This window comes from Antennarius striatus, chromosome 6, assembly GCF_040054535.1.
Source record: "Antennarius striatus isolate MH-2024 chromosome 6, ASM4005453v1, whole genome shotgun sequence".
Classification (NCBI taxonomy): domain Eukaryota; kingdom Metazoa; phylum Chordata; class Actinopteri; order Lophiiformes; family Antennariidae; genus Antennarius; species Antennarius striatus.
In genome coordinates, this window is record NC_090781.1 from 25,089,536 (window position 1) to 25,115,064 (window position 25,529).

Here is a 25,529-nt window from a genome sequence, read left to right on the forward strand (position 1 = left end):
ATGTTGGTTGAGTGGGATTTTAACCCTTTAAAGCCAAGTCTTATCATAATTGAAACACTTGGTTTTTAAGGATTTTAAGACTTCCATACCATAAATTAAAAAATGTTATTCAATCATTTTCTATGCAAAATAAATACATAAATAAATAAATAGACAAATAAGAGCTCATACATAAATTTTTTTTTAGATTTTTTTTGACAAAATATTCCATTAAGACCTTATATTCCAAAGATGAGATTTTTTTAATATTTCATTTAATTAAAAAAATTAAGCACTTAACAAACACCAGACCCACAGCTCAATTCCAAAACAAGTTTTTATTGGCCAATTTACAGAAAGTGCTGTAGTGACCATTCCAAAGAAAAACAGACCAAAGAGTCCAGATAAAGAAAAAAAACCTAAAAATAAAACAAAACTTTTACACATTATACAAGGTTTCCATGTAAGTTCACCGTCCTCCTCTTCTAAACATCGGGACAACATTAGGGCTTTGGGCCAATGCAAAATCCACCAAAAGTTCCACGGGGGGAACGGGGGGTTGGAGGTGGGGGGGGTGACATCACAAGACAAGGTGTCACAGCAGGTGGGGGGAAACTGTTCAACATCATATGAGATCTTTACATGAACATAGAGCTACAGTTTACACATGGGGGGGGTCACTTCCTGTCCATCTGACGTCACAGATGGACGGGATTGAGGATGGCCACGGCCTGAGATTAATGCCCTTCTGCTTCCAGGTGAGGACTGGGTTCTGATTGGATCAAACGTGACGCCGTCGTTTTAAAGTCACACCAGGCAGCTTCTCTATTGGGGGGGTTCAGGGTGTGATTCACGTCTGGGTTTTATTAGTAAAGGGAAATTAAAAAGGGCTTTCTTTGCATTTTTTCTGGATTGGACGGGAATTTTTTTGTCATTTTATTGGAGCTGATTTGATGAAATGAACAAAAAAAACACGCTTTGGGTGATGATGAGCGTAAAAGTAATGCTGGGTAGTTCCTAAAGTGCATGGTCTGATGATGATGATGATGGTAATGATGATGATGATGACCTGGTCTGCTATTCTAAAGAAAGACGTGTCTAGAATATAATGTAATAAATAGTTGTGGCCGTTTGTTTGCTTGTTCTTACTGGAATGAGGTAGTTTGACTAAATCAGGTGGTGATTTGTGCTGATTCGGCCAATTCTCTGGTTTCATCCATGACGCCTTTCAATTCATCTAATATTTGGTGAATATGAATTAATACGTAATGCAGCGTTACTAAAAACAGGCCAAATGACAGCTTAGAAGTACATAATATGTGGTATTTGTAATACATTTCTATTATATATATATGTTTTTTTCTATTTGCTTGTTTCATTTTGATCCAGATACAGTAGAACCTCGAGATACGAGCTGCTCGACATACAAGTTATTTGAGATATGAGTCGTCGCTCTGTCCATATTTTTGACATACTTGCGAAAATCCAAGCTACGAGTCGTGCTTCAGGACACCACGGATTAAAAGGATTTTAGTTATTTTTGAGTTAAATGTACAGAACGAATTAAACTCGTATCTCGAGGTACTACTGTGTTCCTGTTTTCATAATTGTTTCTTGGTTCTTTTTATGATTTGGGGTGGATGATCGCACCTGGAAGAATTTGAGTCAGTGCACATTTGAGATTTAATTCTTTTACACAATTTTAAGGACCCACTTCAAATAGCTTAATCTTAAATGCTTATTATTCAGGAAGAGTCAACTCCTGACACCGACCTTAGGAAGTCAGACTCAAATGAAACTAAATATTTGCATCTTTAGATTTTCCAACTTAAAATTTGAGAATTACACATTTTTCGGAAACTGAATTTGTGACCTGTCAACATTGTTTCTTGAAGCGACTTCAGGCGACTCGTTGTTGTTGAATCCTGACTGTCTGGCTTCCATGTCTGACTTCCATTTCTTACTTCCATGTCTGACTTCCATGTCGGACTTCCTTTTCTTATTTCCATGTCTAACTTCGATGTCGGACTTCCATTTCTTACTTCCATATCCGACCTCCATGTCTGACTTCCTGTTCTTATTTCCATGTCTAACTTCCATGTCTGACTTCCTTTTCTTATTTCCATGTCTAACTTCGATGTCGGACTTCCATTTCTTACTTCCATATCCGACCTCCATGTCTGACTTCCATGTCGGACTTCCATGTCTGACTTCCATGTCGGACTTCCATGTCTAACTTCCATGTCGGACTTCCATTTCTTACTTCCATGTCCGACCTCCATGTCTGACTTCCATGTCTGACTTCCTGTTCTTATTTCCATGTCTAGCTTCCATGTCTGACTTCCTTTTCTTATTTCCATGTCTGGCTTCCATGTCTGGTCTCACTTAACATCTTGCCTGGTGCAGCTTTAACCGACCCAGTCACTACGAGGGCGACGGCTCATCCATCCCAGTTAACTGGAATGGTGTGAAAACTGGGAACACACCAGAGGACTGGAGGGGGGGGGGGTCGGTTCGGTAAAGTCTTCAGGAAACACACACATACACATGAAGAGGTGGCATGTTCGCTGTGTACAGGTGGGTATATGAGGGGGTGGATTCTGGGCGTGGCGCTAGGAGGTGGTGGGGTGGGTGGGGCACCTACTATACTCAGTATTTACAAGAAAGGAGCGTATAAAAGTTTACAAGGAGACTCCTCTGTCCTTCCCCCAAACCCAACTCAGACCCTCGGCTAGTCCGACGTGAGCACACACAGGTCTTTTTTTTGTTTTTGTTTTTGAGTACCATTGAAAATATGCTATTTCTGTAAAATCACCTGGCTTTGCGAGAATAAAGGTGGATCGATAACATGAAGTGTACAAAACTAAAGTAATCAGACCGTTTGCTTTAGCAACTGGGATTTCCTAAATATAGACGGCGTTGCATCTTCACAGGACGTCAGGTATCTCCCTGTGGGATCCCAAACATCACACTGAACGTATTCCGGAGGACAACGTGGGATTCAAACAACTTTATTTAAACAAAGACGGTGGTGTATGGTGTGGACTATAATGGGGACGCTGCTCAAACCAGTCCAGGGGACGATCGGAGGAGACTCGTTTCTGTAGGGGCGGTTTGATCGACAAGCAGGTGTAGTGTCACTTTATTTTATCAGCTGCATAAAACAGGAGGTTTTCGGACAAGGCTTATTATCATTGCAGTGTGTGTGTGTGTGTGTGTGTGTGTGTGTGTGTGTGTGTGTGTGTGTGTGTGTGTGTGTGTGTGTGTGTGTGTACTCTTCCAGTAGGGGGAGATATTACCTCATTTTTGAAGACTGACCAAGTCTTATTCCAACCATCTGATTTGAGATTTCAGAAGGGACTGTTGCACTGTGTGTGTGTGTGTGTGTGTGTGTGTGTGTGTGTGTGTGTGTGTGTGTGTGTGTGTGTGTGTGTGTGTGTGTGTGTGTGTGTGTGTGTGTGTGTGTGTGTGTGTGTGTGTGTGTGTGTGTGTGTGTGTGGTTCAATAAGATACTGTTGTTTTGTCCCAGGTTTGACCCTTGTTGCTCTGGCGTTGCATCTTGGGTAGCTGGACATCCGCTTCCTCTTCACTGTCGTCTGATTCTGCACTGGTGATGTCATCATCCTCCTCTTCCTCCTCATCTTCCTCCTCTTCTTCTTCTTCCTCCTCCTCTTCTTCACTGACTTCCTCCTCGGCGGCTTGGGATTCCTGCATGTTCTGAGGTAAAGAAACAAAACGATTAGGAAAGAAATATAGTATATCAAATATCCACCAACTGACATGCGGAAAGAACGAGATCCGGTTCAGCTGGTGTCGTATCCACCCACCAACACATGGGAAAGAACGAGATCCGGTCTCACTGATGTTGTATCCGTCCGCCAACGCGTGGGAAAGAACGAGACGCGGTCTCACTGATGTTGTATCCATCCACCAACACGTGGCAAAGAACTAGACGCGGTCTCGCTGATATTGTATCCGTCTGCCAACACGCGGGAAAGAACGAGATGCGGTCTCACTGATATCGTATCCATCCACCAACACGCGGGAAAGAACGAGATGCGGTCTCACTGATGTTGTATCCGTCCACCAACATGTGGGAAAGAAGGAGATCCGGTCTCACTGATGTCGTATCCATCCACCAACAAGTGGGAAAGAACGAGATGCGGTCTCACTGATGTCGTATCCATCCACCAACACGTGGGAAAGAAGGAGATCCGGTCTCACTGATGTTGTATCCATCCTGAAGAACGACCCTTATCTAGGATTTTCGCTCGTATGTCAAATAAAAATATGGACAGTGTAAAAACTCTTATCTCAAATGACTTGTATGTCAAGCAGCTTGTATCTCGAGTTTCTACTGTATTCACCCCCATAGGACCCTCTGTGCCCCCCGTCCAGCCTCCTACCTCCATGGGGTTGACTGTGATCGTCAGGGCAGAGTCGTCCCAGGTCACCTCTGCCTCTTTGGCCGTCTCCGTCAGCTTGACCTCCTGCTGGTGGGTCAGGTGGATGCGGTAGATGCCCAGCACCACCACCACCACCAGCGCCGCGATGCACATCACGATCACCACGGTGGCGGCGCTCGGCGCGCCTGAGAACGACATCAAAACAAGGAGCAGAATAAAACTTCTGTCCAGGTCTTCCCAAACATCCCTACAGAAACCTGAATCCTCATTGGAAGCTCTCAGGAAAAGCTTTCCAAGACTATTTATACAGTCAACCAGCCTCTTATTGAATGTCTGATAGTCTATTGATTTTATTAATTTACTTCTTACATTATTTTCTATTGTGTATAAAATGACGTGACTCATCTCCTGATTATTGTCATCTTTAATTTTCCTGACAGCCGATTGACTTGGTTCCGTTTCACTCCGGCCTGCTTCCAGCCGCGATGGCGGTTCCGCTTCTCAGAAGGACCGTCTTGTTCTTTTGCTTAACGGTCTGGACTGAAATGTGTTAACCCTTGGTGAAACAGTCTCAGATGTGTGTTAGACCTTCACTTCACCCTCAGGATGACCTGTTATAACCTTTAACCTGATCCTCAGGTCAAAACTTTGACTCATGGCTGGTTATGAATATGATTTACAGCGGTATAAAAACCTCAGATAATTTTCTAGATATTCTTTTATAAATCATTGGTTATTTTCAGCAATTTCAGATAATATATCACATAGCAGACAAACATAGTCATGAAATGAAGTTTATAGGATTTACTGAAAGTTTGCATAAATTTGTGCACCCTTGTTTTATTGATTTCAATACCTTTAGCACCTATTATTGGAACACTAAATTTGTTTGGTCAGCTCGTTGACTCCTGAACTACATCCACAGGTGAAGCCAATCACGAGGAAGGGTATTTAAGGTGGTATTTAAGGTGGCAAATTACAAGTTGTTCTCCTCTTTGCAGGTGCTGGCAGTCTGGTTAACGTTGAAGGTCTCGTGGTTCCGAGTCAGAATCAGCAGCAGGATCTACTTTTGCAGAATATTGATGGGACTTACTAGTTAGGGTGCACCTGCCTACTTTTGTTTAAATAATTATTGCGCAGTTTCAGTAAATCCTCCATTTCACTTCTTAAATATCACTGTGTTATAAAGGAACCTGGAAAATTATCGGGACGCTTAAACTTTTTCATTGCTCTGTATTTCATGAACATTTGTAGATGTTGCTGTAAAGTATCACACATTACAATTGTGTTGTCTTCGTTTAAACCCTTACCCTAAACCTAGTTTCAACACTAACCCTAAAGCTAGGCTCTACCCTATAGCCCTAACTCTAACCTAATCCTGGCCTCTACCCTTACCCTTACCTAACCCCAGTCTCTACTTATTCCTAAACCTAGCCCCAAACCGGAATCCTAAACCTTTTCCCAACCCTAATCCTAGCGTCTACCTTAACCCTAAACTCTACCCTCCCTCTAACACTAAACCCTAACTATAAACTAAATTAAAAATCCTAACCGTAACTTAACCCCAGTCCCAATCCTAACCCTAAACCTACCCTTCACCATTCTTGGCTTCAACCCAACTCCAAATCTAAACCATAACTTCCACTCTAAACCCAAACCCTAAACTAAACCATAATTGTAAACCCAAACCCTAACTCGAAACCATAACCCTTTAGTTGTATGTACAATAACTTCTTGAATGAGAAATTGCAAACTGTATTTTGAATGATGGTCTCATCCATCCATCCATCCATCCATCCATCCATCCATGGAATGCTTGTCTCCCTCTCCTTGTGTATCCAGAGGTGTTTCCAGGACAGATAAGCTCTGAAACCCCTCTGGCAGGTTCTGGGTGTGCATTCGTGTCTCCTCTCACTTGGACATGAACACAAACCCTCTGAGGGATTGTGGGAGTCCCCTAATCTGATGCTGGAACCACTTCAGCAGATTCCTTTAATACCAAGGAGCAGGGCTTCTACTGTACCTCGTGTTGGGTGCCAATGAGCTAACGCTAGCAGGCTATGTCAGCCAGCTAACGTCAAGTCATACAACAACGGGTATTACCAGACCATGTTATACACTGTTTTACTCATTTAGTCTACTAGAATATGTAAAGTCTTAAAGATTCCCATCATTTCCTGGTGTGTGGAGTCGGTCTGAAGTCAGCTGGTTTCCTCTCTACTGCCTCGGCGAGAGAACACTCTGGTGGAATTCCCTTATTGCTAATTAATCACCTTTCATCTGAGTCTTTCAACGAGTGCAGCATGAAGTGTTATTCTTATAAGTGTTAAACTTGGCTCACTTTAAGTCTTACAGATGTCAGATTAAAAAGATAGAGAAAGAACCCCTACGTTTAAAATTTTTAGTTGACTTTGCACGCAAGTCCCTAAGACTAGGAGCTGTAAAGGCAGGAGGGATGGACGTTTATTAGCAGATTATTTCAAATGAATCTCGGAAAAAGGAAAAAACCTTTCAGATTCAGGCTTTAAAAATGCATTCTGTACCATTTAGCTGCATGAACACAACATGTGTGCTGGATTTCACCCCAATCTAACGTGTTCATTTCTGTGCTCTCATCTCCAGCCGACTGAAAGAACATGACTCGTCCCTTGCTGGTGTTGGTGTGTGTGTGTGTGTGTGTGTGTGTGTGTGTGTGTGTGTGTGTGTGTGTGTGTGTGTGTGTGTGTGTGTGTGTGTGTATTTAACGAGCATGAGACTCTCAGCAGACTCTTCAGATGATCATTTGATTTAGTCTGGTTCTCCAGTTTTTCACACTGAATCCACATCTTCTGATGTTCTTGCAGTGAATCTTCTTGCCGCCCCTACTGGAGTACAACTCCGATGCTGACACACACTGATTTCCCTTCCTGCTCCACATGCATCTGATTTTCATACACGCAGCGTATGAAACCAACTCATTTTGACCTGGTTTCCATCGCGGACACACACTTCCTGCAGGCCTCCGGGCCGTTAACGGCTTTGGCCACTGAACTCTTCAGGACTCTGGAGTAGAACCATTAGAATCTCCTGAATAATTAAAGCTGGTGTGGCAGATTAAGACCAATGTCTACCTCCTCCTCACCATGTTATGGTGCACCAAGGGACGGGGGTGCGCCTGCTGCATCATTTGAAAGAGTTTATATCCGATTCCTTTCGCAGAGGTGGGAGAGAGCTTCAGCCAGATAAACAAACTGGAAAGCGAAGCCCGAGCATTCCCAGGAAATCAAACTACATTTACTCAGGAATGGAAACTCTTTATGGGATGGATGTGATTCCCAGTTGGTCTACGTCAGCCCATGAGTGTTTCCAAACAACCAATGATTTATCTAGATGTCCAATAGTCTCACGTTTACACTGAAGTCTGAAGAGTTGAGGTTTTAGAGAAAGAAAGGCTTGACAGTCTAGAAGAGTTTGCTTTAGAAACACGTCGTCTTCACATCCTATCACTTGTCAACTTTCAGTCACATATAGCTGCAATTAGCATATTTAATAACACAGGGGGGGGGGGGGGGGGCTCAGGTTAAGAATGTTTATTTGCACCTCCAACGCTACCTGGTACAAAAAAAGAGAAAATGAAAAAAGGTGTTTTTGGTGCAATATGAAAGAAATCACACTGTTTTCCCAAGATTTTTACTTTAGTTTTCCTGAGTTTAGTTTGAAATTGAAGTTTTCAAACTGAGAAGACCCAACCACATAATGTTTCATAAAGCCTAGATGGTTTAATCCAGGTTTGCATAAGTCCGAATGCGTAAAATAAATTTTAAGATGTGTAGAACATGTCACAAATTGAGGAAGAAGAGCTGAAAATTGTCCTTTTTTTTTGAAGAACCAATAAATTTCTAATTTATTTGTTTAAACAGAAGTCTTTGGGGTTTCCTGTCAGGATACAAAAATGCCCCCTCAAAATTAAAAAAAAAAAAAAAAAAGCCAGTTGCCCCAGTAAGACAGAGTACATGTGTGTGAATGAGAGGGACCCAAGTGGAAGAGTGAGGTTACAGGGAGAAGAGATCAAGAAGGTGGAGGATTTTAAGTACTTAGGCTCAACAGTCCAGAGCAATGGAGAGTGTGGAAAAGAGGTGAAGAAGCGTGTCCAGGCAGGATGGAACGGGTGGAGGAAAGTGTCAGGTGTGATGTGTGATGGAAGAGTTTCAGCTAAAATGAAAGGAAAGGTGTACAAAACTGTGGTGAGACCAGCGATGTTGTTTGGTCTAGAGACAGTGTCACTGAGGACAAGACAGGAGACAGAGCTAGAGGTAGCAGAGATGAAGATGCTGAGGTTCTCTCTGGGAGTGACCAGGATGGATAGGATCAGGAATGAGTACATCAGAGGGACAGCACATGTTAGAGGTTCTGGAGATAAAGTCAGAGAGGCCAGACTGAGATGGTTTGGACATGTCCAGAGGAGAGATAGTGAATATATTGGTAGAAGGATGCTGAGTTTTGAACTGCCAGGCAGGAGGCCTAGAGGAAGACCAAAGAGGAGGTTTATGATAGAAGAAGGTACTTCAGGATGAACGTGAGATCACACCTCCGACATTATCTGTTGCAAAGAAAAAAAGCGTGTTGTTGAGGATGATTAAAAAAACAGATCGGTGGTGCAGTTGGGTCTATTCTAGTGAGGTAAGGGCTAACACCTTTAGCTTAGCACCCAAAGGGAATTATTAAGCTGTAAATAGAGTGTTAACATCCTGGATTTCTGGAGACCGTCTCACCTGAGCTGTGGCTGGGGAACAGGTCGTGGATCATGGACGGATGGTGGACCACCTGCATGTACTGAGGCGGGGCGACCATGTGACCCACATGTTCTCCAGCTTCTGAGCTGTGCAACATGCTCACCTGGATGGAAACAGGGACAAAAGACGCAATTTGATCATATTTTTACGAGTGTTTATCATCCAGGAGCCCGAATACTCCAGGACCCAAACAGATGACGTGTTCCAGACGGGGACGACGGGGGGGGGGGGGTATTCATCAGCTCAGGGTCTACTCGGCCCAGGGAGGTGAAATGTGCACCAGTGTCATCGACGCTCATCCAAGGCTCAAAATACGTTTAGTGAAACATTTTTGCTCCGTCAAAGCAAACAGCCGAGAAATAAATCAAACTGACCAAGGACAGGGAGAAACGGCCGTTAGTTGACATGTTGAGCTGCTTTCGGCATTCATCGTCAAATCTGTTTTCAAGGTGCAAACATTTCTGGAAACAATTCGCAGTCTGTCCAGGTGAAGTGTTCCACGGAGCAAGAATGTCGCCTTTTTTATTCACATTTATTATCTTAGCGTTGTTCTCTGCCTGAGGGACGCTGTCGGTCCTTACAGAGTGTTCCAAACACGTTACGTAAATCCCGTGGGTGGGTTTTTTTATTAATTTCCACCCATTTTTTCTGTGAGTAATTGCATGGACACCTGCATTAATGCAAATGATGTCGGTCCAGGCCTAGAAATGTAATTCATGTAGGTTCAAATTTCCTAAAAGCTCCATTCTAATAATATCGCTGTCAGCAGGGAAGCTCCAATTATTTTCACTGGCACCAATTTGCAGTCAGTATCTATAGAACGCCATAAAATAGAGTTTATTTTAAAAAATCCACCAGCAGCTAGTCATCGTAGGACATAAAAGAAGCAAATGCTCGCATTTAGCCATCAAATATTTGTTTTTGTTACTTGATTGAAAATAAATAAATAATAAATCCTTAATAAATAATCAAACTTAGAACTCGGTCAGCAGCTAACTCAAGAGAAAGAGATGAACCGCGACACAACAGGGAGGGTAAATAAAGTTTTGCCAATCTATTGTTTAGAAATCCTGGCTTGACGCGTATCTATGACGTCGATGTGCAGAAAGGGCTTGTGGGAAATGTTCCAGGTGAAGTCGGCACTGACCTCCAGGTTGAACTCGTTGCTGGTGTAGCGTCCGTTGAGTTCCGAACAGGTGAGGCGGAACCTCCTGGCGCTCAGCTGACCCGGCTGCACGTTGTGGTAGCGCACCTGTCTGATCACCTGTTCGTAGCTGGACATGGAGTCCACACCTGTGGGGGGGGGGTGGCAGTTTGAAAATCTGATGTATTTATCCTTTCGTTTGCCAGATTAGATGAGATAGTCTTCGAGAACTCTTGAACCTGAGATGTTGAAGGTGGAAAAGCAAACACCTGACCACACGGCAAGGAGACGGGGATTGGTTGCCATAGTAACCTACCATATACAGACATGCCAGAGGTGGAGTTGGTGGCGTCCAGGTGTTTTCCCAGCAGAGCGCTGCGCTGGAGTTGGAGGGACTCCTGTTCTGGTCTCAACTCGTCCCCCAGCACCAGGATGTCACAGTAGTCCAGATTATGAATAATCTCCTCCAGCACCCCGGGTCGATGTGCTACACACACACACACACACACACACACACACACACACACACACACACACACACACACACACACACACACACACACACACACATATAAATTCCTTTCTCTGATACCACAGGACTTTGACAGAACATCAAAATCACTTCTCTCAATCCAATGAAATGATGGATACATCATCAGCGGAGACCGTATCTCGTTCTTTACCACGTGTTGGTGGGTAGATACATCATCAGCTGAGACCACATCTCGTTCTTTACCATGTGTTGGTGGATGGATACATCGTCAGCTGAGGCCGCATCTCCTTCTTTACCACGTGTTGGCGAATGGATACAACATCAGTGAGACCGCATCTCGTTCTTTACCACATGTTGGTGGATGGATACAACATCAGTGAGACCGCACCTCGTTCTTTACCGCGTGTTGGCGGATGGATACAACATCAGTGAGACAGCGTCTCGTTCTTTACCGCGTGTTGGCGGATGGATACAACATCACTGAGACCGGATCTCGTTCTTTACCATGTGTTGGCGGATGGATACGACATCAGTGAGACCGGATCTCGTTCTCGTTGGTGGAGTAAAGACGTAGCTCGTGCGTTCTCGTGACTTTTGTGTTTCTTTTCATTCTTGATCATTTTTTACGTACCTTATATATAATTAATTACACACAGGTAAAGTCTGCATGTCTATTGGTTGATAAGAATATATTTTTTTATATAATTTAGGGGGTTTGGGTCTTTTTTTACGAGGCTGGAATGGATTAAGATGGTTTGTTATAATAAACGGGAAGCGTCTGACTGGTGATCTCAGGACAGAACGGATTCCCCTGGTGTCTGGGGGTCTGACTGGTGTTTATCACATCACTGTCTGACCATCGACGAGCCAAAAACACCTGTTGAAGAGAAACAATTTGAACAGCCCTAATTCAAAGAGTACAGGCCACAACTTCTCCTGCTCCCACCCTAAAACTCCAATTATCGGTGCGGTCCCTGAACACGGCGGCGCCGTGAGCTGCTGTCCTAATAAGTCCCTGAGACGGCCCCCGTCACGCCGGCGACAGGCTGCTAAGCATTTCCTTCTCTTCTGGCTGCCGGCCAGCCGTCTCCAGCGCCGGACGCCTCCCCAGAGAGGGAACCGGCGCTGCCCATTTAACGGCCTCCCAGTGGAGGGAGGCAGGCGTGAGGTGTGTGTGGATGGACGTCTCCAGGGGGAAGCCGAAGATGAGGTGGAGGAAGGTGGTGGGGGGGGGCTGACAGGATATAAAAACAGAAAGAAAGTTGCATTCCAGAGGATGGAGTGGCGTTAAAGTTTTTATTTATTTTTTTGTTAAAATCCTTCATTTCAGGGCTGGAATATAAGGAGCACCTTCGATGAAAGGCCTATTTCAAAACTTTTTCACAAAGACGGCCCGCTGGATTATCATTTCTGAGAAAATTAAAGGCTTTTAGGTGTGTTTTATAAATACTATTTAGAAACTACTTTCTGCTATAAATATCATGTTTCCACGCCCACTTCTCCCTCCTGGGTTCTCTCCCACTCAGTCCACTCATTCCTGTCACCTGTGTCTCTGCAGCACCTGTTCCCCATCTCCAATCAGGCTCCGCCTACTTAAACTCACCTCAGACCTCAGGTCTTTTGAGATTTTATTTGTTTTCTGTTCTTTTCCTGTTGGTCTGTTCACCTGAAACCTGCTGTAGGAACTTTTTTTTGTTTTTTAATGAGACTATGAATGTGGGTCCAACCACACCTGAAACACCAACATCCAATTAGCAACTTTTACCTGCTTAGCATCAAGTTAGCGACTAGCTGATGAGCTACATGGCTGCATTTAAATCACTTAGCAGTAATGAGACAAATGTTGCCTGGGGGGCAAAATGTCAGCCTAAACCATGAACTAACTGCTAGAAACATCAAATTTTTGGAAAATAAGTTCTTAATGGAAGCATTGGAAAATTTTGTCGAGGTTTCTCTATCTCAAATGTGTATATTTGAGATTTAATTCGTATAATTTTTGCTAAATCTGAATTTTTTTTCACATGCAAAATGCAGATGCACAGAAAAAAAAAATCAAATTTATGATGTCGAAGTCCAAATGTATTGAATATGATACACCTGGCTTTAAAGGACTAAATGCATACAAATGTTTCTTAACATGCCAAAAAACATGTGGATCAATGATAGTCCAGAGGTGTATGTACAATAATTCTGCCACCAAAGGAGCAAAATATATATATAATATTGCTGAAAATCTAGATTAAAAAAGCTGCAGTGTCGAGCGACCTTCAGACTTCAGACTCCAAACACGACATTTACAGAAGAATGTTTTCATCCACCTTTAACGTCTGATTCTTTAGCAATAAAGCCGATGGCCGCTGTCGGTTCAAGGCTCACGGGTTTGATCCTACAGGGTTTATTGCTTCTGTGTTAGCGACGTTAGCACAGCGTCGGTGACATCAGTGTGTTTATTACCGTCCTCTTGTTGGGTTCAACAACATTACCGTGACCATAGCATACATCACACACGCACACACACACACACCTCAGTGGGTTTCATCACAGTAGAGGCACTGAAAGCGAAATGAAAACACGCTGGGAGAAAATTCTATATGTCACCACATTTAAGGCTGGAGTTCAGGAAGTTATTGATACCTGGGTAAAAGTAATCACATTTTCTGGACATACACACCATCAATGTGTTTGATTTGGTTTCATTATCCGTAGTGTGACATAAAAAAAACCCCCAATGGACCCCATTAACCCTCGGGGACGCCTCTCGCTCTCTCCCTTGCATTTGATGAGATTATATTTACATCTCATTAAGGACAATACATAATATATCTATATAATTTTGAAAATCCGAGATATAGTGAAACCACGCATCTTGAAGCGCGAATAAGCGAGGCAATGCTGTATATGATTATAGTATATGAAAAATAAGCGGTTATAATGGGAGTCAATTGGGCCATTTTTGACAAAAGGGGCTATAGTGTGTGCACAGTAAAAATCAGCTATTCTGTATACTTCCAATAACAGGCATTAAGATATTTAGAAAATAAAAATTACTGGTAAAAATTGCATATTCAGCCTTTTAACTGACTGATTTATTGCAAGAGAAACATAAAAACAACAAAAATGTCACTTTTGGGCCCAAAAGATGTTATAACATTACTAAAGAATTGAGATTAGCGTAACAGCTGAAACAAACTGGTTTGTAAAGCTAAGTACAGATTGAGTGAATGTGAGACGAGTGACAGTTCTAAGAAAACATCTTTTTAAAAAAAAAAGGCCATTTCAGCCTTTATTCGAATAAAAACAGTTCCATTCATCAGTCTTAACACACAATTTATTTAAGTTCCCGTTGAAATAGTAAAAAACGATTATTATTCCCATGAATGACACGTCTTTATCGCCTCCAACTGATCTCGTCTTCCAGGAAGAACCCATGAGTCAGTGTTTTTCTTTCAAAATAAGGGCGTCGCATTGTAAGAACACAGATGACATCACCTTAGAAGGCATTTACAGTTATTTATTTTCAAATGTGGTGAAACATTTCTGAGAAATACTGCGTAAACTGCCCAGGTTAATGTCGGATCTCCGCAGGGGGGTGATTTAATCAAACCTAATTGCTGTGATTATCAGGTCAGCGGAAAAGGAGGCTGAACGACCAGCTGATGAATAAAAAGAAAAATAGAGACTATGACCAAACAAGATGAATGGAATTAAATAAATGGAGGCACAAAGAGAAGGAGACGGATAGAGAGAAGCGCCGACGACGACCATGAAAGCAAGTAGGTCAAGATATTGTGAATTAAACATGATGAGTTGAAAAGAAAATTGATAACACTGGCTTGGAATAAAAGCAGCAGAGTTAAGCCTTGAAAAGAGATGGAGGGAAATGAGGCGGTGTGGGGTAAAGCTCAATAAAGAGACGAATGAGTGAGGGAGGGGGACAAAGGGTGAGACGAGAGGGTGAACGTGTGATCAATAGTGTCCAACGGACACTTATCTCAACCTTTAAGGCTTCGGCGAACACAAAATCTCCTCATTACGGCGCCCCCCCCCACTTCACTTCCTTCCGTTTCAACTCTTTCTTTCCATTTTTGTGTCTTTCTCAGACGTCGAGCTAATCTCACCCCCCCAGCTGTCATGTCCGTTTCAACCGGCAGAAAGAGCTCCAACTTCTCTTGAAAGCAACGCTAACCCCCCCCCCGCCCCCCCGTTGCTCTGCTTATCTGCTTCTAATTGGCTGTGGGTGGCGGGGGCCCCCAGGGGTCCCTGCCTCGCCAGTCAGATCATTGGACGAGGAAGCGGCGGCCGGGATTTAAATGTCACTCTCATTTGCTGTCGGTCAAGGGGGTGTGAAACGGGGAAACGACCTAGTGGTCGGGGGGGGGGTCCGTGGACGGATGTGGACGGATGGGGGGTGGCGACTCGGAGACGGATGGACTCCCAGCGGGAAATTGACTTCTTTAGCAAATTGGCGAGCGGAGGTGCAGGGGACAATCAGCTCTGACTTCACCTGTGCCTCCACCTGTGCCTCCACCTGTGCCTCCTCGACTGAGGAAGAGGAGGAGGTCTTCACCAGCAGTTTCTTCAACACTTCCTTTAATATATACAGTATATATAAAAGAAATCTGCTCAACTAAAACAGCCAAAGTGCAGCTGTGAGGATTTCCATCGTGATTGTGTTCCTGCGTTGGTTCCGTCCTGCAGCCAGGAGACGTTTATTTTCTATTAATGTCCTCATTAACTGAAATCTGTTACACATTCAGTTCTTCTGCCCTGCCAGCAAATTTTACATTTTAATGACATCTAATAAGTTCTGGAAAGCCTTTTTTTTTAATTTGGAGGATGTGAAACGGAGCAACAGCAAAGACTCTACTCTAGGTGTCCTGTTTTTATCTGAGCTAACAAATGAGTAATAAAGTAGTCCCTCGGGAATCGAGATGCTCGACGTGCTGCTTCTTTGAGATGCGAGTTGTCGCTCTGTCCGCTTTTTTGTTTGACACGCAGGCAAAAATCCGAGATATGAGCCGTGTTTCGGGACACCACCGCTAATTGGCGGATGGATACAACACCAGCTGAGGCCGTATCTCGTTCTTTACCATGTGCTGTCGGAAGGATAAGTCAGTGAGGCCGTCTCTCGTTCTTTCCCGCGTGTTGGTGGGTGGATATATCAGTGAGACCGGATCTCATTCTTTCCCACATGTTGGTGGATGGATACATCGGTGAGACCGCATCTCGTTCTTTACGTGTTGGTGGATGGAAACAACATCAGTGAGACCGGATCTCATTCTTTACCACGTGTTGGTGGCTGGATACAACATCAGTGAGACTGCACCTCGTTCTTTACGTGTTGGTGGATGGATACAACATCATTCAGACCGGACCTCGTTCTTTACCATGTGTTGGTGGATGGATACAACATCAGTGAGGCCGCATCTCGTTCTTTACGTGTTGGTGGATGGATACAACATCAGTGAAGCCGCATCTCGTTCATTACGTGTTGGTGGATGGATACAACATCAGTGAGACCGCAGCTCGTTCTTTACCACGTGTTGGTGGATGGATACGACATCAGTGAGCGGACTAGATTAGAACACGTTTCCTGTTTCCCTCAGAAAGCGGAGGCGTGTGTCGATAAACCAAACTCGCTGCATGTTTGCAAATCACACACACTCACGTTTCACTACTTTGTTGGAGTTGTGATAACCTTTCCAATATTCATACTGGGGGGGGGGGGGATTCAGCAGCACGGGAACAAATTCTTAACTTTCTTGCACGCAGATGCACCGGATGAAAGAAACATTCGCCGCCGCTGAGTCGCTCGGGTTCCTCTGAAGGTTTGTTTGGATTGCCAGACAGGTGGCGCTGCGTCGCCTGTGGGACGTCATGAATGAGTGAACGCATCACCGGCATGAGGAGCTGCTGAAATATTTAGATCATCACAACACATTCACACCTGCAGGGGGGGGGACGCATCACCGACCGGTGATGAAAAGATGCACGAGAATTCAGTTTTTTTGCTCCATCAAATAGAAAAAATAGATTTTAAAAAATTATAGTACATATATATATATATATATATATTATATATGTATATATATATAATTATATAATGTATAATATTATATATATATCGACTTTTGAGGAGTTATGCATGTATTTAACTGGACTTACATCCAAGCTTCTTAATTTGTCCGTCTAGTCAGCGGAGGTGACGGCGCCAAATGTTACCGTCGCGTTGTAAAAACTCCAGAACATCCCATTGGCCGGTTCACGCCTGAGTATAAAATTAATGTTCCTTTACAAGCCTGTTCAAAGTACCCCGTAAAGGTCACTATTTCCTGCCGTCCGCGCCTGAACGCGGTGCAGCTGGAGGCAGGTAGTGAATTTAAACCAGAACAAGGGGCTAATGATGCGAGCGAGGCGCCGGTGCCTCCCCTGCCCGCCCCACCCGCTGCCTCTGGTGGTAAAAGGTTTCTAAATATATTATTGTTCCCATCAGGATGTGGATGTTTCTCACTTCCTGTATGTAACAGATTTCATTTGGTTAAAATTAACCCTGAAATGCTGAACTGCATGGAGTCTGCCGCCGCATAGCGCCCCCATTATGATCAAGTGAAGTGGCCACAGTCCCTGATGATGCCCCAGCAGGTCGGTTTCTGTTCCTTGTGGTTTTTCAGGCCTCCAGCAGCGGGAAACGGGTTTAAACCGCACCTGTGTGGCGTGTGGAGACGGTGCTGATGATGTGGAGGTCCTGGAACAGATCGACGCCGTCCGGCCCTCGCAGGTCGGACGCCGGTCGATTAAGCCTCTCCACTCCGGTGATGGTGATGCGGGGCTCGCTGGGCTGCAGCACCATCACCACGGCGTCGATGTCTGGGATGGTGATGCAGGTGTCTTCACCGAAACATCTGAGAAAAAAGATGGAAGGAGGAGAAGAAAGTCAGGGAAGCTGTGATCGGGGATGAGAACGCGGCTTTGATGTCGCAAACACCTCAACACCACCTGGACTGACATCAGATGTCATGATGTCCAAATCAGTTTTTAGTTTTTAGAGAAGACGGAACTTGCAAAACCTTTAATTTAGAATAATTTTAAAACTGATGCAAAATGCTTAAGTCTAGCTCTATAATCCAAAAATGTCCATTTTTGCTCTTGGTGCAGTTAAATAAACGAGATGCATCCTGTTACATAATGAGGGTTAAAGAGGATTCTTACATTTTACAGACACAACTTTGGTATAAATCTTCTCTTTAAATCAGAAATGAAGCAAATGTGTAATTTATATCACACTTCTTTTAACTTTATGACCTCGTCTGTCTACAGCACATGTGTCAAACTGAAAGCCCCGGGGGCCAAATTTGGCCCTCCACATCATTTTATGTGGCCCTCGAGAGCAAAAAAAGGTTGATGTCTAAAAAAGGTCAAAAGTGTTCTGTGACTAAAACTACATTTCCCACAATGCAGCAATTCAGCCCATTTTAACTCTGACTAAACGTTGTGAACAAAGTTAATGTCCTAACTTGTGTCTGATGTTATTTTTCTTTATTGATTGATAGTTTGATCCTTGATTGATGGAGTTCTGTGGGTTTAATAACCTGACAAATTAAAAGGATTTATGTTAGAACAGAGAAACAAACGAGTAGTAAGGATTAGTTGCATTACATTTAGTTACATGACATTTAGTTACATTTAGTTACATTACATTTAGTTACATTTATTAGTTACATCTGGCCCTTTGAGGACAGCCATGATGCTGAAAATGAGTTTGACACCCCTGTATCTACAGAAACAACGTTCTACTACTGCTTTAATACCAGAAGGACGACTCCAGCTGTTTTCACTGGAGTCCAGGAAACCAACTTCACGCTTAATATTCTCCTGTTGGAGGTTCTGTCTCCCGTGGCTCTGAGCATCAGTTTGATGTTCTTGTCAGTAATTACACTTAAAAGACAAACTGTTTCTTCTGCCGTTACGACGCCGACTGAAACTCAAGTTCCCCCTACCAGATGCCACTGACCGCAGCCCCCGCGCCGATGCTTCCCCACCCCCCTCACCCCCCGCATGCTGCTCCTCATGCATAATTCAGTCCTCCTCCAGCGGATGACAGCATCGCAAAGTGCATTTCTTTATTTATTTATTTATTTAGCGCTCTAATTCCATCCCGCGTCGCTGAACCCTTAAATAAAGGAGGTCACATCTCGTCGATTTGCATCCAGGACTGAGATCGTCCCTGACACAACCTCCAGCTTCTACCTGCGCAGCATCAGAATGCATAGGCGTGCAGCGTCGCCGCGGCAACAAGAGCTTATCAGGACCAATAGGACCTCTTAGCCGCGCTCAGGGCTGTCAGTTTTACATCCACACCACGGCGCGGGGCAGTTCTTCGGGGGGTAAAATCTCTGTCAGCAGACTCGCTCCTGCAGCAGTGGGCCTGCTGCGTTCTCATAAGTGCAGATCTGCATCCCTGTCTGAGGCGTGACAGCACGCCTCTAAATGCACAGCGTCGGCTACTTTCCGGACACACATTGGCTCTCTTGGATGTGAGCTCGCTGGCTGTGAGCACACACACACACACACACACACACACACACACACACACATCGATCAAATGGAAAACAAAGAGATGTTAAAATGACCAAAGGACAGTGGGATGGGGGGGTGGAAGCTGGATAAGGAACCATATTTTTGTTTTATATGTTGCTACAGGCTAATAACTGTTAGCAGGGGGAGACTCAATGCTTTCTCTTTTGCATCTGTAGCTAAATAAAGATAGTAAAATAAATGCTGTAATGCATTAATCCATATTAAACCAGTCTGCAAAAGGAGGAAGGTACAGGAAGTTCCAACGAAACTTTGAAGAACGAGATTTGAAAAACTGACTCTAAACACGAGGTTCACCAGCCGTGAATTCATTATAAATTATTTTATCTAGTAGTTTGTTGGTAAATATGATCCAGAGGAGATAACATGTCATTTCTGTTCTTTTAAGAACCGAATGATGTAAAAATTAGGTAGCAAAAACACAAAGTCCAACTAAAATGCTTCCCTAGCATCGATTCTGTCTCATCCATGTCCAGAATGACCTACGTGTTTCTGATGATGTGTCAGAAATAGAATCAAGGTGTAATCATATGTACAGGTAAACCTCGGCTTACGTCGTTCTCAATTATACATCGTTTTTTTTAAAAAAAGGAGTTTACCAGTATTTAAGTAAACTTCCTTTTGGCTTGTGCCTTTTAGGTTGTCCTTTTTCCATTTCAGATGAACACTCACATTTGTTTGGCAAAGTTTTTCGTGCTGGATGCCCTTCCTGCCTCAGCCTGGGGGCAGCATACATTCCCAGCTGCTATTCCTGTAATGCATTATCCATAAACTCCCTGCTACCACAGTAGAGCTATTGTTAAATAACCTTAAATCCAATGTTTCTACATCCAGCAGGGTTTTCTTCTGGCCTCAGCTCAGCTGGTGGGAAAAGAACAAATTCAATCCGAGTATTTTTAAAATATTGAAAAGAAAAGGCTGAAACTTGGACGGCTGAATGTTGCATCTCCTCAGGAGTCAGTGTGGCCGTAGTTTGAGACAAAAACCAGTTTGGGGGTATAATGTAATGCTTGCTTTTCTTTAGCGGGGCCTCGGCGGGCGCCATGCGTTCGCCGTGCGTTCGCCTGCTGCTCGGGCTCAAAGCCATTGTTGTGCGAAGTGGAGATACAAACGCAGTGATGCAGGGAGATGCTGCTGCGTGGGCTCGCTGGGATGGAAACAGAACAAAAACTGGAGCCGCTCCAACTTAATTATAAAGAAACATGACAAGGAGCCTAAAAGGGCTTCTGCAGAGATTAACTGCAGTTACTTTTATTCTCTCCACGCCAGCAGTAATTGCAGATATTAGTTGTCCGCGCAAAACAAATTAAATAGCATTTGGAGGAATCACTTAATGTCTGTGTTTATTTGAGAAGGGCGATCCTGTCAGCGGGAGTTAAGGTCTTTTTATTTTTGTTTGTTAGTTTTCGACGCTTGATGGTGTTTTACGGTGAGTGGCCGTGTTTGAGGCTCTCACAATAAAACTAGCTGGAGTGAAGAGGATCATTTCTGATGAAGCGTATTCTGGAAGAACCACTGGAATGTCGTACAGGAAGTAACATGGTGTCCCTTTGAAATCAAGAAATGAATGATCAACCAATCAGATGGCGGCACGTTTGACTGTCAGGAGATGGATGTCAAACTTTGATTTAATCTCCATTCAAAAAACTGTAGTTTCTAGTTCATATTTTCATTTGTGTGTGTGTGTGTATAATATAATATATATATATATATATATATATATATATATATATATATATATATATATATATATATATATATATATATATATATATATATATATATATATATATACTGTATATATAAAATAATGTTACATTCTTCCACTTGGCAACATGATTTACTTGCATAAACTACATTTCTATGCTGATGACACACAAATTTATATCCATATTAATCTGTCCAACACTCCAATATAAGTTACTGCATATATTTAGTTTCATGTTTTTGCATTACTCTCTCTCTCATAATCAAACACAGCTGTACAACCGGCTGACAAGTAACCAGCATGAGGAAAAGAATTCAAAAATAATATGTAGCAATGATGCTTATCTGTTATTAGCATAATGTATTCCTTGATAATCGGTACGCCCCCAGCTACAATGACCCCCCCCCCCCGCCGCCATCCGCGGCAGCCCGTGGAACTTACCCACCCACCCACCCACTACGGTGGTGTTGGTTGAAGTTCTTGGGCCCAAGGCCGCGCATCGAACCCAACAGGAAAAGCATGGATTGAACCCCCCAGGGCTGTGCTGCAGGCGTTTACATATATTTAAAAAAATCATGAATTTTAATAAGACCCCACCAAGGGGAGGCTGTTAAACCAGCCAGGCTTTCTCACGCTCTCCCTTTTTTTTTTTTATAACTCTCTTTTTCTCTCCTTTTTTCATTCCTCTGGCAAAACCGAGAGAAAAATTTTAATGCATGACATGAAAAATGTGAAAACTAGCCCCTTGTGGAATGGAAAACAGTTTATTAAAAGAGAAGGAAGGTGACAGGAGAGAAGAGGAGTAACCGAGGCGGAGGAATAAGAGGAAGGGCTGGGATCAGTGTGTCACAGGGGAATGATGCATCAGTCAGGCTGTGATATCTGCAGTGTTGTCTTCATGCTTCACAAAGGTGTTGAGGTGGGTTAACACGCCTCAAATCTGAGACAGGGGCTCCAAGAAATAGAGACAACAAGAGAGAACTACAAGAATAAGATGCAAGAAAGGAGAGAGAGCCTTAAAGACGACCAGAGAGTGAAAGAAACCAAGGAAGAGGAAGGAGAAACCCAACAGTTGTACGTACTGGACGGACGTGGAAATGTGCAGACGTCGGATACCCGGTGTGGGAAACTGGCGAGAGTTGATGTAGGAAACTTTCCTCACGGCGGCGTTGATGTTTTCCAAGTCTTCTCCCTCCATGACCAGGATAGATTGAGCTGGGTTGAAGTGGAACTAGAAGTAGAAGTAAAGACAGAATCTTGATGAGGAAAAACAGTCAGAAAAGGTGCAAGTTGTGAAACTACTTAAGCTGATTCTCCAGGTACCTTTTGTAAAGTCAGCTAAACTCTGGTTTTGAGGAGTTTTACCATCCGGAGGAATTTTCAATTAAACCAAGCATGTAAAACAGCTGACTGGGCATTTCTTGACTTTTTCTGAGGAGAAGACAGGTTGATTTCCTGTCTTCTGAGCAAACACCATCTGTTAGCTTGACCTGGCCAGCAACACCTGATGCCACCTGTATGTTACAGTTTTCTAATTAAACTACCTGCATTTCAAGTAGACAAGATAAAATAAATTTGAACTAAAATCATTCAACTTACAAACAGTAGTGTTCATAAGTTGAGGACTACCTGTAATTACCCATCATTATGTTCTGTTAGTAGTAGAACACTTACATCTAGTTAACTTGTCCTTAAGGGCCTAAAATAAAGAAAACAATTCCGTGGCCCTTTTGAGTCAAGGGGCCAGAAAAAGGTCAGTTGACTCCACCCACTCATGCCGGTTGATGGAGGTGTGCGCCTCCCTCCCCCCCCAGGGTTTGATAGTCGGGCACTGGGGCCCTTCTCCTCTTAGAAAGGAGTTTAGCACTCTCCTGCAGGGAAGCACTAAATGTCACCAATTCCGTAGAACTGGCTCTCGCCTCCAAGGTGACAGTACTTCAACGCTCCATGGGGCCCCCCCCATACACGCTCTCTCCCCTCTCATTTTCCCCTTCCTCCCCTTCCATGGTATATTCTCTTTCACTCTCTTCAAACTGGTTTTTGTGCTTCAGCAATCCTCCATTTGCTCGGCTAAGTGCCGTTCTCAGGCCTCCTGTGGACTTGGAGGAGCCAGTTTGTTGCTAAGGAGAAAATGAAATAGCTGGTTCGAACCCTAGAGAGCTGTTGCCCTGTCTCCTTTTCACCTCATCCCACCCTCCCTTCTCAAAAGCCTGGGAAGGGTCTCTTTTCTGCCCCCCAAGCACAAGGAAACTGAAGGCAGATAAAGGAAGTTAGAGTCGCAAAAGGATGGCGAGTAGGTTGGTGGAGTCCTCAAAAGCATCCATCCATCTGGACATCCCTCTACTGTTGCTGGTGTAGGTAGTCGTCGTGGTAATACCGGGCGAGTGGTGGGATAGCTGAGACGTTTTAAGAGTTTTGTGTTGGCTAGGATATGTTAAGCCTGACTATCTCCAGGTTCAGGATTTCTGAAGTCAGGCTTACTCTGTGTGAGTGATACCTTTATACTCTTATCAAGACTCTCCAGGGAGTTGATGTCCAGTCCTTCTTTGCAGGCCTGCAGACAGGAGATGACTTTCTGACTCTCGATCTTCCCCGGTCGGATGGTCAGTCCAGACAAACTGCCCCGGAAGTACTGAGTGAAGCGTGGTTTGGTCACCTCCCCGCCTACCAACAGTCAATCAGACAAGAAGGGATGTCAGATAAAGGTCTGAATATAAAACACATGATCACAGGAGGAAACAGACGACACCATTATTAACTTTTGTATGAAAGGACAAGTTATTGTCCTACGCGATACAGGTCTGTTCTGTTCTGGACAGTATGAACACGTCATAGAGAATCTGAACTTTTCATTGTCAAGTTTTGGATGAGGTTCGAAATTTGATTCATATCTAATTCCTGCTGACATGATGACAGTGTGAACAAGATCACAGCAACAACTGAGAGATATGAGATTGTGAGTCTTATGTGTAAAAGGAAAAACATCACAATCAAATTATACCATGATAATAAAATCAATAAATGTTCAATCAAATGTTGTACGGTCATCAAATAATGTAATAAATGAATGTTTGCATCACTACATTATCAATGTGACGAATGAACTAGTTTTTGTAGTTCATTATTACAGCTGATGTTGTATCCATCCGCCAACACGTGGTAAAGAAGGAGATACGGTCTCACTGATGTTGTATCCATCCGCCAACTAGTGGTGGTGTTCTGAAACATGACTTCTATCTTGGATTTTTGTGACAAAAATATGGACAGAGTGATGAATCGTATCTCAAATAACTCGTATCTGGAGGTTCTGCTGTATTTGTGTTGTAAATGTGGAGCTCTGTCTTTAAATTCCTGTGTGAACGTAGCCAGAAAGGAAGAAAATGAGATGTTTTAATAGAATCATTGAATGAGCCACAAAATTAATCACTGGTGCATATTTGTGTTTAAGTGACTGTAGAGCAATCACCATAGTGCCACCAGGTCTCTTGGTTTGTCTCTTGGTTTAATTAACCAGCACACACCAGATCACGTGACCAATATTGACCATACCCACTCTATAATTATGCATCCTGATGAATAATTCTGGCTTTAATGAACCCTAAGTTGTTTGTTTTGAGTCCTGGTTGTGTCATCAGTTACTCAGCAACTCGCCCTGATCAGAATAACAGCCAAACAGGACGTCTCTCTTTGTGTCCGTTGTGATGCAGCGACTTCTGGTTGCCGTGGTTATATCCATGGATGAAAGATGGGAGTCAAATGATGCAGCATAAGCACAAAGAAGTCAGCACAGGGATGAGATCGGGTTTGATAGATTGACTTAAATATTGACTTTTCATAAAGGGACATTCTTGGTGACTGTGGTATTGATAATGGAGGCATACGAGCTGAGGAGCAGTGTCACCGCTCAACTGGATTTTCTGCTTCGACGGCGTCACAAATCCAGTTAATATTCTGTTCCTTTTTGTCATTCGTGGAAGAGACAAAATTGGTTTTCAAAGCAGTTAGTGACCGAAAAAGAATCCTGTGAAACGTCAAGAGTAACTAGAGCCGGGGGGACTGTTGTTTCCTACAACACCCAGGAACCCCCCTGTTGATGGTGGGGGCTAACTAACTTTACAATGATAAATCTGCAAACGGAAATGGGCATCCATAAACTGTCATGCATTACGGTGATGGTTGAAGTTATTTAACACGACTACTTCACACTGATGGTTTTTTATTTTATTTTTTTGGAATATTGGATATTAAAGTGTACTTAGGATCAAAAAATGCATTTGAAAACCTCAAGAACTGGTTCAATCCAACTTAAAAACTGCTGATGATGACGTCTGTGGATTATTATGAGTAATTAGATCAGTAGTTGCTTTATTAGTTCTTTATTAGAATGCTTCATCAGTGCTTTCAGCACCAAATGTGAAGGGCTCAAGTTTCA

The 25,529-nt window shown here is 43.3% G+C and overlaps 1 protein-coding gene across 1 annotated transcript in view; it reads right to left on the bottom strand.

Annotated features, from left to right (window-relative positions):
* Positions 1–3,480: 3,480 nt before the first annotated feature.
* The window catches only part of LOC137596718 (calsyntenin-2-like), a 203,498-nt gene continuing 181,449 nt past the window's right edge, over positions 3,481–25,529 (bottom strand). Inside the window, exons 10-17 of the mRNA XM_068317436.1 lie at positions 23,595–23,761; positions 22,180–22,328; positions 17,500–17,696; positions 10,618–10,788; positions 10,305–10,450; positions 9,137–9,260; positions 4,386–4,570; positions 3,481–3,696 (exon numbers count right to left, since the gene is read on the bottom strand). Coding sequence (XP_068173537.1) covers positions 3,481–3,696; positions 4,386–4,570; positions 9,137–9,260; positions 10,305–10,450; positions 10,618–10,788; positions 17,500–17,696; positions 22,180–22,328; positions 23,595–23,761 — 1,355 coding nt within the window. The remainder of the gene's footprint in view (positions 3,697–4,385; positions 4,571–9,136; positions 9,261–10,304; positions 10,451–10,617; positions 10,789–17,499; positions 17,697–22,179; positions 22,329–23,594; positions 23,762–25,529) is intronic.